This window comes from Ctenocephalides felis, unplaced genomic scaffold, assembly GCF_003426905.1.
Source record: "Ctenocephalides felis isolate EL2017-DRISC unplaced genomic scaffold, ASM342690v1 CF-g0.4_SCAFFOLD_01170, whole genome shotgun sequence".
Classification (NCBI taxonomy): domain Eukaryota; kingdom Metazoa; phylum Arthropoda; class Insecta; order Siphonaptera; family Pulicidae; genus Ctenocephalides; species Ctenocephalides felis.
In genome coordinates, this window is record NW_020537324.1 from 82,095,811 (window position 1) to 82,108,854 (window position 13,044).

The 13,044-nt window shown below is 26.9% G+C and overlaps 3 protein-coding genes across 3 annotated transcripts in view; all 3 read right to left on the bottom strand.

The window, feature by feature from the left end:
- Positions 1-3,609, bottom strand: part of LOC113366669 — a 51,513-nt gene extending 47,904 nt beyond the window's left edge. Inside the window, exon 1 of the mRNA XM_026608316.1 lies at positions 3,456-3,609. The gene's annotated coding sequence lies outside the window, so the exon portion shown is untranslated. The remainder of the gene's footprint in view (positions 1-3,455) is intronic.
- A 3,381-nt stretch (positions 3,610-6,990) lies between these two features.
- On the bottom strand, positions 6,991-8,683 carry LOC113367780 (zinc finger protein 525-like). Its single transcript, XM_026609360.1, has 3 exons — positions 8,623-8,683; positions 8,406-8,514; positions 6,991-8,170 (listed from the first exon to the last, which is right to left on the bottom strand). Exon 3 carries the CDS (start codon positions 8,140-8,142, stop codon positions 6,991-6,993), a length of 1,152 nt encoding a protein of 383 aa, XP_026465145.1. The 5' UTR covers positions 8,143-8,170; positions 8,406-8,514; positions 8,623-8,683.
- A 2,797-nt stretch (positions 8,684-11,480) lies between these two features.
- LOC113367781 (zinc finger protein 525-like) lies at positions 11,481-13,044 on the bottom strand. The gene is made up of 3 exons (XM_026609361.1): positions 12,941-13,044; positions 12,728-12,832; positions 11,481-12,492 (listed from the first exon to the last, which is right to left on the bottom strand). The coding sequence occupies exon 3, from the start codon at positions 12,462-12,464 to the stop codon at positions 11,481-11,483; it is 984 nt and encodes a 327-aa protein (XP_026465146.1). The 5' UTR covers positions 12,465-12,492; positions 12,728-12,832; positions 12,941-13,044.

Below are 13,044 nucleotides of genomic sequence, written 5' to 3' on the forward strand. Positions count from 1 at the left end.
TAATAGACCCTATAGAAGTCAAATTGTCTTTTAAAGAAAAAATGCTCTGAAATTATTAATTAGTTTTTCTGGCCTTTCATCATTATTTATCCAAATTTTTAAAATTTTTTAAATTTTTAAATTTATCTCAAATAATTATTTATAAAAAATATACTATTCTCTAACATTAAATGTACAAAATTTGGCAAAAAATAATTTACATCATCTACAAAGGTCAATTCACCTTTAAAAGAAAAATGTTCCGATATGATTTTTGTTTTTTCTCATTATTTAATTTAAAAATTGTATAAGTAAAAATATTTATATCTTATAAATATATGTATCTTATTAGTATTTATAAAAAAATGTTTTATCATTTAACAATAGATGTACAAATAAATGTTTAAAAATTCCTATATATTATAAGAAATATAAATAAATCTTTTCGAACAACAAAGAAATATTTGCAGAACAAAATAAATTTTTTCGGCAAACTATTACCACAATTTCGTTATAAATTGTACTTTCGTTACAAATTATATTTTATTTTATTATACAAATGTTTATAAACAAATTATATAACAACAATCAATCGTGCTGTTTTAATGTTAATGTTAATAATAATAAATAAATAAAAACTTACGTTTTTCCGCCAGTAAAAGAAATCCTTGATAAAAAACGCACTACATAATTTTTCAGGAAGCACTTTTTTTTAGAAAAAGTTACGATTCTAATTGTTTTTTGGCCAAAAATGTAATAAAATCTGTAAATTAAATAATTAATATATAATTTTTGTTAAATTATATATAATAATATATAATTTTTATATTTATATATATAATATATAATTTTGGTTTAATTTAAAAGATTAGTTGCATGATTTTATGATAATTATTTAGATTTTTTTTAAATTTAATATGATGAAAAGTAAATTTGGATAGTTTTTGAAATTAATGGCAAATAAAATGGTTTGTTTATTAAATTTTTTATAGTTCAAAAATTTAAATAAATTAAAATTGTATTTTATTAATTTAGATATATGTAAATATAGTTAAAATATAAAAACAAATTAAAAAGGTTGAAATAATAAATACATAAAAACAATCTTTTATATACTTAAATTCTATAGCTCAAATTTTAATTATTATTATAATTTTGTTTGTTAGCTAAATAAAAACAAAATTTTACATACCTAAATTTTATAATCAAAGTTTTTATTATTTTTTATTAATTTTTTTTTGGTTTGTCGACAAGTATATTATCCATTTTTTTATTTTAATCGTTGCAAATTTTATTTCGTCAATATTGTTGTTTAATTTATGTAATTTGTTTAATTTGAATATTGTAAATATATATTCGTTAAATTTATTAACAAATTAACATTTATAGACTAATTGAGCTACATAAATATGTACCAAAATTAAGCATATTTAATTTATTCTTATTAATTTTGTAATTGATTTTTTTTTAATTAGTTGAGTATAAAATGGGTATTGTTTTATTACAATTACAATATTCGCAAATTAAAATTTATATATAAATCGTGCTAAATTCATAATATATTATATATAAATGTTATGTATGTTATTCAATTTTAATTTGCAAAGTATTATTTTATTAATTTTGTTGTAAATAAATATAGGTTTTGTTTTCAAAATTGACAACAAATTACAATATATAAATTAATTAAAATATTATATAACAATAATGCAAATAATAGATAATAATGCAAATTTTAGAATAATTTAAAAATGATTTTTTCTATCTTTTATTTAGCAAAAGACTTGATTTTCAATTGAAATTTCATTTAGTAAAATTTAATGAAAATAAATATAAAATAATATTATATAATATTTAAAAATTTATTTTCAAGAAATTATATAATAGACTGATAAACTTTCATAAAAGTATTAAACAAAATTTATTAAATAACAAAAAAAATGAGCTTAGAAAGTAATGAAATAATTTTATAAAAATAAGTTTATAAAATAATTATATTATTTATATATTTTCTTCTAACATTTTTTGGAATTACATTTTATTTATTAAACTAAAACCTCATTAAATTTAAAAAATTATAAAATATTTATTTTACTCTTTCACCATTACGAATTTAGTAAAATAATAATAAAAGTGTTAAAATTGAACAAAATTACTTCAATAACAAAAAATAAATTTAGATAATTATAATTTTGTTTTTGTATTTTCTATCAAAAAGTTTCAATGCTATTTATTATATTCTAACTTCCCGAAAAAGTTAGTTTTTGCAAAAAAAAGCGATTTGCTAATTTCATATTTTCTCGACGTTTCAAGTCGTTCTGAATCGGATGGCACCAACTTTGAAAATAATATGCTTTTTGACCTTTCGTCGACGTTTTATCAAGAACGGCTGAACCGATTTTAAAAATTTAAAAGCCATTCGATGTATCTCGATGAGAACTAATGATTATCAATTTTGTGCGACGATCGGCCTAGCCGTTTCTTTGTAATTAGCAAAAAAGTGTAAATCGTCCACGTTTTAGCTCACAATTTTGAACCGATTTAAAAACCGTTTGAAAAATATTATTTGGGACTCAAACTGATTAGTTTTTGGTAAAGATCTGCCGAGCCCTTTCTAATTGAAAAAAATATTTTGACGATAGATTTTGCAATCTTAAATAACATACTAAAATATTAGAGGCCTATGATAAGCGGTTGAATTATAAAAAAATATCAAATTAGAATTTCGCCGCGCGCTTGAGAGATTCTAATCAAATTCATTGTCGAGCAAAATGTACGTGGGAGCTACTGATTACAGTTGACAAAATAAAATGCGCTAAACAAATTAATTTATACAATTGCAGATATTATAAGTATATATGAAAGACATCGAGTGTTTTTTATTTTTTCATTAATTTTTATGTTTTATTGTTTAATGTTAGTTTTAACCATCAGATTACAATAGAATCTTTAACTTCAAAGTGACGTTTTTTTAAATGAAAGCAACATTTTTTAGGAAAATAATTTTTTTTCATTAAAGCAAAAATTTTATTTTCCTAAAAATTTTACCCAAATATCTTAATCTCAATTCTGATTGGTCAATTTTATTATGTATACATATCGGAAAGTTCAAGCTACTTGCCTTAAGGCAAAATACCACTTACAACTAGTTCTTTACAATTTTGTCATCAAGCGCCATTTTGTTTAACAAACTAAGAAAACATAAAATTTTGGCAATCATAAAATATTAATTATTAAGTAAAAATATAACCTATAAAACTCCAAAAAATTTTGTCGTAAATTTTTACGCAAAACTAAATAATAACTTCAACGTTGTATTTTAAACACGACATTACGTACGTACGACATTTGTAAGTATACTTTTACTATAAAAATTATAAAATCAAACACAAATCCCTTCTAATTACAACGACTTCATAATAATCAACCATTTTACAACCGTAATCAAATCCATCTATAATTTACATTATAAATACCTTTAATATCCTTAGCACAATCAACTATTATCACACAATCAATTATCGACACTTATATTTTACATTTTGCACTAAATCATTGTTTAAAATTCCTTTTAAACTATTAAAATTTATTAAATAAACTAGCGATTATTTTCGCCTACCTTCCCACGACGACGGCACGAACGTAACTGATTGAACTGTTCGAGAGAGAAAAGTACCCGATCAAAACAATAAAGGATGGAAGATATAGGTTTGTGTGGGTGGGAAAGAGATGGTGCATATTGTAGTGAAGTGATTGTAGATTGGGCTTGGATTATGTGAAGTTGGTGTGGATGGATTTGTGGGAAATATTTGAAATTTGAAAAATGAACTAGTGGTGTATGGTATCGTGCCTTAAGGCAAATTGCTGGAACTTCCCGTGCCGTAATGAAATATTCGAGAAATTTTAAACGTTTTCAAATATATTATTACAAATACTGTAACTTTCATTATATTTGCTATCTTGTTATATCTGTGCAAATCAAATGTAAATCCTAAATAAATCACTTTATCTACTATCATCTATTAACAATCGTCATTTCATTTCGAATTCAATTTCAATTCAAACTAGTGGGGTGGGTGGCATCGTGCCTTAAGGCAAATTGCTGGAACTTCCCGTACCGTAACGAAACGTTCGAGGAATATTGAATGTTTTCAAATAGATTATTATAAATATTGTATTAATGTCTAATATTTATAATAATTATATAAACTGAATTGCAGAGTTGAAATTATTTGTTTAAAGTATATTAGAACTATAGTCAGAATTAAAAATAAAATCTGAATTATTTTCGATATACAAAAAAATTAAAAAAAAAAAAAAAAAAAAAAAAAAAAAAAAAAAAAAAAAAAAATGGTACAAAATTTTTTTTTCCAAAATTAATTATTTTGTTGAGACAAGCAGAAAGTTCTTTGAATCAATTGAATCGGACGCTTAGTTCTCTCAAAAACTGCCATTTTTTGTACATTTAGCTCTGTATCTCCGAAATGGCTGGGCCTGCCTTTGCGAAAAACTAATAACCCTTTCTCCCAATCATTACTAATGGAAGGTTTTTTAGATCATTCAAATCGGATGCTCCGTTCTATCAAAAACTCGATTTCTATTTTCTGCACTCTTTGCTCCTTATCTCCGTAACTGCTGGACCTGTCTTTGCCAAAAACTAATCAGCTCTTCTCCTTATTAATAGGAATCGAATGTTTTTTAAACCATTCAAATCGGTTGATCCGTACGCCCGAAAACGTGGACGAAAATTTGTATCCATACATACATACACACACACACACACACACACACACACACACACATCCATTTTTTCTGAGGTATGCCAAAACGTTCAGAAACCTTCAAAACGTCGAGAAATGTAAAAATTATCAATTCCGATTTTCGGCCCATTACAATAACTTACCCTACGGGAAGTTAAAAATAGTTGCCTAATTTACACAAAAATGAAAAAGTGCTCCCGTATAGTCACAGTCTAAACGCATTTGCAAATAATTCTGTGCGACATTTTCATTTATACTGTGCTTAGCTTGGCGGCACTTTCACATTTTTTAATAGTTTTCTCACAAAATTGGAAAAGTGCTCCAATACATAAACAGTCTAAACGCACTTGCGAAAACAATTGTACCAGAGTGACGCTTAGACTGTGCTTAGCCTGGGTCATTTTTTGAATTTTTTATTCAAAATTACAAAAATATATTTTGAAAAAAAAAAATTAGAATCAAACATTTTTTTTACAAAAGCAATTATTTTGTTGAAACAAGCAGAAAGTTTTTAGAATCATTCAAATCGGTTAGTTAGTTCTCTCAAAAACTGCCATTTTTTGTACATTTAGCTCTGTATCTCCGAACCCGCTGGGCCTGTCTTTGCCAAAAACTAATCACCTCTTCTCCCAATAATTACAAATTGAATGTTTTTCAGATCATTCGAATCCGATACTCCGTTCTCTCAAAAACTCGATATCTATTTTCTGCACTCTTTGCTACATATCTTCGTAATGGCTGGACCTGCCTTTGCCAAAAACTAATCAGCACATCTCCCTATCAATAGGAATCGAATGTTTTTTGAACCATTCAAATTGGTTGATCCGTGCGCCCGAAAACGTGGACGAAAAAATGCGGACACTTCTTTCTGATAATAATTTTTGATTTCTGAGGTATGCCCTTTAAAAATGTTCAGAAACCTTCAAAACGTCGAGAAATGCAAAAATTTTCATTTTCGATTTTAGGACGATTACAATAACTTACCCTACGGTAAGTTAATAATATAAAATTTAAAGTTCAACCACACTGTTTTTTAATATAGAATAAAATAATTAATTTAAATAAAATAAATAACTAGTGGTGCATGGCTTATGCCATAAGGCAAATTGCTGGAATTTTACGTATCGTAATTTAAAATCTTTAAGAGCTCAGTAAAAAAACATTTTTTGAACATTTTTGATTTTTTTTTTTAAATTTGCTTATTGAAAAAATGCTTTCTTGAAAATGCTGATATTTTAGTGAAAACTTGATTTTTTTTTGAAAGATTTTGTATTTTTAACTTCCCGTAGGGTAGTTATAGTAATGGGCCGAAAATCGAAAATGAAAATTTTTGCATTTCTCGACGTTTTGAAGGTTTCTGAACATTTTTAAAGGGCATACCTCAGAAACTAAATGGATGTGTGTGTGTGTTTTGTGTGTCCGCATTTTTTCGTCGACGTTTTCGGGCGCACGGATCAACCGATTTGAATGGTTCAAAAAACATTCGATTCCTATCGATAAGGAGATGTGCCGATTAGTTTTTGGCAAAGGCAGGTCCAACAGTTACGGAGATAAAGCGCAAAGAGTGCAGATAATAGAAATCGAGTTTTTGAGAGAACGGAGCATCCAAGGGTTTCGGAGATACAGAGCTAAATGTTAAAAAAAATGGCAGTTTTTGAGAGAATTAAGCGTCCGATTTAAATGATTCAAAGAACTTTCTGCTTGTTTCAACAAAATAATTGCTTTTGGAAAAAAATTTTGTTTCTAATTTTTTTTTTCCAAAAAATATTTTTGTAATTTTGGATTAAAAATTCAAAAAATTACCCAGGTTTAGCACAGTCTAAGCGCCACTCTGGTACAAATGTTTACCCAAGTGCGTTTAGACTGTTTATGTATTGGAGCACTTTTCCAATTTTGTGAAAACTATTGAAAAATGTGAAAATTCTGTTTCTTGTGGCCAAGATATGCAAAAATTTTCAATTTAGATTTTTGGATGATTACAATAACCCCAAAGGACGTAACCTTTTTGAGAAGATTCTACTAACAATTATGGCTCAATTGCAAGCATTATTAAACCTAGTATGGATATAGAATATTATTAACAAAATATTTACACAAGTCATTGATAACCATGTTTATTTATTTGACAATATGCATATATATATATATATATATATATATATATATATATAAAATTAATTCATATATCTAATTATCCTTAATTTCTATAAGCATTCATATGTAACCTTTTAACTAATTTTGTAAATACTAATTACTCATTGGTATGAGCAACCATGTGCTTTTTCAGAGAATTTGATTGTTTGAATACCTTATCACAGATTTTGCATTTGAAGAAGCGCTCTTCAATGTGAATGAGCATATGTTTTTTCAAGCTACACGATTGGGTGAATGTTTTATCACAAATTTGGCAAACGTGGGGACGTTTACCAGTGTGAATCAGCATATGTTTATTCAAGGTACCCAATTGTGTGAATGTCTTATCACAAATTTGACAACTATAGGGACGTTCACTAGTGTGAGTGAGCATATGTTTATTCAAGGTACCCATTTGCGTGAATGTCTTATCACAAATTTGGCAAATGTGGGGACGTTCACCCGTGTGAATAAGCATATGTTGATTCAAGTAAGACGATTGTGTGAATCTCATATCACAAATTTGACAACTATGGGGACGTTCATTAGTGTGGATGAGCATATGTCTATTCAAGGTACCTATTTGTCTGAATGTCTTATCACAAATTTGGCAAACATGTGGACGTTCACCAGTGTGAATAAGCAGATGTTGATTCAAGTCAGCCAAACGATTGAATGCCTGATCACATATTTTGCAAACATGTGGGCATTCACCAGTGTGAATGAGCATATGTTTTCTCAAGCTACTCGATTTTGTAAATTTCTTGTCACAAATTTGGCAAATATGAGTACGTTCACCTGACCTCTTTGCAATATTTCGTTTTGGATTACCAGATTCATTCAAATGTGAAATTTGTTCTCTTGCAGGAGCACAAATGTGTTGATCTAAATGATATTGTTCAGTAAATGCTTTGACACACTTTGTACATGTGAAATGTTTTTCACCTGTATGAGATTTTATATGTATTTCTAATGCATTTGCATCTGGAAAAGTCTTGTACTTATGACAATAATTCGCTATATGGTATTCTAAATAATGCAACTCTGTAAATGATCCATTACACTTGTCACATTTATAAGGAGCAGTCTGAATTAATTCTTGTTGGACTTCTTCTTCTATTTTTACTATAGAGTTCATAAATCTCTTTAGACATGTTTTGTCATCCTCTGAACACGATTCATAATCTTCCTCAATTTCTTGTTTAATGTCTTCGATTGGATATTCTTGCGGTTCAATTTTAATTATCGGATCATTAGCAGCTTCAGACATTTTGAGATATTTGTGCACTGAGTATGTTCTATAAGCATTAACAAAAATAGTTGGTTAGTTTAAATGAACTATTGTTAAATATGATAATTAATTTCACTGGAAATATTAATTAAAACATTAGCTGTTGACAGTTGCATTTATGCTCTTGTAATATTTTACAGGAATGTATGTTTAAATTAATATTCATTCTAAACTGTCAACACAAATGGTTCTGAGAATATAATATATTCATATTATGGTTTGGTCTATGAGTATAATCTTACATTAATTTAACACAAGTGTATTTTGAATGATGTATGTCGCCAAGATAATTCCTTCTTTAAAATACTTTATGAATCAACTATTGTTCAAAACTCTTGCCTTATTGCAAATCTGAAATGTAAAAAGTGAAATTAAGCAATACTTTTGCATTATTTTAAGTTAAATATTTATTGTTTTTTCTAAATAAAATAAATATAACCTCAAAGTATTTTACACTACCTTTATGTTTACCAATGAATCACAAATACGTCTTTATAATGTACAATGTTATATTTATACTACAATTTATATTTAATATATTTATCATGACATTTAATTAATAATTTAATAAGTTGAATATAAAATGTTCTTTCAGTACATTAATTTGTTTGACATTTGAACGATGAGCATAGATACATAAAAATAAATAGATCGCCCTTATCTCATGCCATTTGACGTTACCTCAATTTTAATTTATACAGCGATCTGAAGAAGGCAGCACTTGTACAGTATATTAACATAGATAAGTAACTATAATATAACATAGATTAATACAATAAATAAGCACATATATATATATATATATATATATATATATATATATATAAGGTATATAATTTGTTTACTTATTTATGATATATAAATTAATTGCTGGTATTATTCCAGCTGGTATTATATATAATTTTTTGGTTAAATGTAACATTAGAATGTAAATGTAGGAAACTTTGTATATGGCTAGTTTGTAAATAAGAGGCCAAATAAAATAAAAGAAAAAAAAATTAAATATAACAATTTAATAAACAAATCAACAAAAATGTGAACTACTTTCAAAAAAAAATACATAAAAATAATACCTAAATGTTTGTATTATATATATATATATATATATATATATAAATATTTTAATATATATTTGAATAAATTTGAATTTGATGTTAATATAATACATTTAATTTAAGTTTAAAAGTCGGGTATTACATCAATAAAAAATAGTATGAGGGTTTTTAGAAATTTATTCAAAATCCATACGTTTCGGCAAGCATCTTACCCTTCATTCAGTGGCAAGATAAATATATATTATAACTAGTGGGGTGTATGGCATCGTGCCTTAAGGCAAATTGCTGGAACTTCCCGTACCGTAACAAAATGTTCGAGGAATACTGAATGTTTTCAAATAGATTATTATTAATATTGTAACATTGTCTAATATTTATAAGATTTATATAAACTGAATTGCAGAGTTGAAATTATTTGTTTAAAGTATATCAGAACTATAGTCAGAATTAAAAATAAAATCTGAATTATTTTCGATATACAAAAAAAAATTTTTTTGAAAAAAAAAATTGAAAAAAAGTTGAAACAAAAAATTTTGTTTTTTTCAAAACCAATTATTTTGTTTGAACAAGAAGAAAGTTCTTTGAATCATTTAAATTGGAGTTCTCTCAAAAACTGCCATTTTTTGTACATTTAGGTCCGTATCTTCTAAATGGCTGGGCCTGCCGTTGCCAAGAACTAATAAACACTTTTTCCAATTATTACTAATTGAATGTTTTTTGGATCATACAAATCGGATGATCCGTTCTCTCAAAAACTCGATTTGTATTTTCTGCACTCTTTGCACTTTATCTCCGTAACGGCTGGACCTGCTTTTGCCAAAAACTAATCAGCACATCTCCCTATTAATAGGAATCGAATGTTTTTTAAACTATTCAAATCGGTTGATCCGTGCGCCCGAAAACGTCGACAAAACTTGTATCCTTACACAAACACATCTATTTTTTGTGAGGTATGGCAAAATGTTCAGAAACCTCTAAAACGTGAAGAAATGCAAAAATGTTCAATTTCATTTTCGATTTTTTACAATACCTTACCCTATGAGAAGTTAATAATTGATTTGTTAATAAATATTTTTTTCAAATATATATGCTATTTTAAAATTACAAATAATATTAAATTAAATTATTATTAATATAATATAAAATAATTATGATTTCAAGTCATTTGATTATTTAATTATTATTGCTAACTTATAATATAAAAATCATATTTTTTTAATTACAGAAAATCCACCCGTTATTTTTTACACAAATTTACGTTTCAAAGGCTTCTAAACATTCTGGCATACCTTAGAAAAAATGGATGTGTGTATGTATGTATGTGTGGATACAATTTTTCGTCGACGTTTTCGGAGGCACAGCTCAACCGATTCGAATGATTCAAAAAACATGTTACTTTGATTGCCGTAATGAAGAATTACGATTCTTCATTACAGATTAAATTTTTGATTTGATTAAAAATGCGGACATACAAAACGCACATACACGTCCATTTAGTTTCTGAGGTATGCCAAAATGTTCAGAAATCTTCAAAACGTCGAGAAATGCAAAAATTTTCATTTTTGATTTTCGGCTCATTATTATAACAACAGAAAATCAGAATTATCAACTTACAACAAATTACTTATATATAAGGCTGTGATCAAACCCGTGTGGACCTACGGATTACAACTTTGGGGTACTGCTAAAAAGAGCAATTTAAACATAATACAACGAGCACAAAACAATTTATAATTATAAGAATAGAATTGATGCTAACCAACTAGCATGCAACTTATACCAAGAAGGTCAGCCGACCAGGCCTAAAAGGAAAATACCACGAGATCTAATTTAGTTTATTTTATATATTTTTTTCTCCATATTTGTCTTTAGTTTTTTTTTTTATATTAAGTATAATAGTACTGGGCGTACTAATTTGTAAACAATCAATTGTAAACAACTTGTTAGCATTTTCTGCTAAATATAATTATTTTTATAGATTGCAGAATGAAAATAAAATAAAATAAATAAAAAAATTATAACTACCCTAAGGGAAGTTAATTATGGCACAATTGCAAGCCTTATTAAATCTGGGATGGATATAGGATATTATTAACAAAATATTTGCACAAGTCATTGATAACCATGTTTATTTATTTGACAATATGTATATATATATATATATATATATATATATATATATATATTGATTCATATATCTAATTATCATTAATTTCTATAAGCATTCATATGTAACCTTTTAACTAATTTTGTAAATACTAATTACTCATTGGTATGAGCAACCATGTGCTTTTTCAGAGAATTTGATTGTTTGAATACCTTATCGCAGATTTTGCATTTGAAGAAGCGCTCTTCAATGTGAATGAGCATATGTTTTTTCAAGCTACACGATTGGGTGAATGTTTTATCACAAATTTGGCAAACGTGGGGACGTTTACCAGTGTGAATCAGCATATGTTTATTCAAGGTACCCAATTGTGTGAATGTCTTATCACAAATTTGACAACTATAGGGACGTTCACTAGTGTGAGTGAGCATATGTCTATTCAAGGTACCTATTAGTGTGAATGCCTTGTCACAAATTTGGCAAATGTGGGGACGTTCACCAGTGTGAATAAGCTGATGCTGATTCAAGGTAGCCAAACGACTGAATGTTCGATCACATATTTGGCAAACATGTGGACATTCACCGGTGTGAATGAGCATATGTTTTCTCAACCTATACGGTTTTGTATATTTCTTGTCACAAATTTGGCAAACATGAGTACGTTTACCTGACCTCTTTGGAATATTTTGTTTTTGATTACCAGATTCATTCAAATGCGAAATTTGTTCTCTTGCAGGAGCACAAATGTGTTGATGTAAATGATATTGTTCAGTAAATGCTTTATCACACTTTGTACATGTGAAATGTTTTTCACCTGTATGAGATTTTGTATGCATTTCTAATGCATTTGCATCTGAAGAAGTCTTGTACTTATGACAATAATTCGCTATATGGTATTCTAAATAATGCAACTCTGTAAATGATCCCTTACACTTGTCACATTTATAAGGAGCAGTCTGAATTAATTCTTGTTGGACTTCTTCTTCTATTTTTACTATAGAGTTCATAAATCTCTTTAGACATGTTTTGTCATCCTCTGAACACGATTCATAATCTTCCTCAATTTCCTGTTTAATGTCTTCGATTGGATATTCTTGGGGTTCAATTTTAATTATCGGATCATTAGCAGCTTCAGACATTTTGAGATATTTGTGCACTGAGTATGTTCTATAAGCATTAACAAAAATAGTTGGTTAGTTTAAATAAACTATTGTTAAATATGATAATTAATTTCACTGGAAATAATAATTAAAACATTAGCTGTTGACAGTTGCATTTATGCTCTTGTAATATTTTACAGAAATGTATGTTTAAATTAATATTCATTCTAAACTGTCAACACAAATGGTTCTGAGAATATAATATATTCATATTATGGTTTTGTCTATGAATATAATCTTACATTAATTTAACACAAGTGTATTTTGAATAATGTCGCCAAGATAATTCCTTCTTTAAAATACTTTATGAATCAACTATTGTTCAAAGCTCTTGCCTTATTGCAAATCTGAAATGTAAAAGGTGAAATTAAGCAATAATTTTGCATTATTTTAAGTTAAATATTTATAGTTCTTTCTAAATAAAATAAATATAACCTCAAAGTATTTTACACTACCTTTATGTTTACCAATGAATCACAAATACGTCTTTATAATGTACAATGTTATATTTATACTACAATTTATATTTAATATATTTATCATGACATTTAATTATTAA

What these genes read in the sequence shown, in the direction of transcription:
- LOC113367780 (XM_026609360.1), bottom strand. Translation starts at nt 8,142, where the DNA reads ATGTCTGAAGCTGCTAATGATCCGATAATTAAAATTGAACCGCAAGAA.
- LOC113367781 (XM_026609361.1), bottom strand. Translation starts at nt 12,464, where the DNA reads ATGTCTGAAGCTGCTAATGATCCGATAATTAAAATTGAACCCCAAGAA.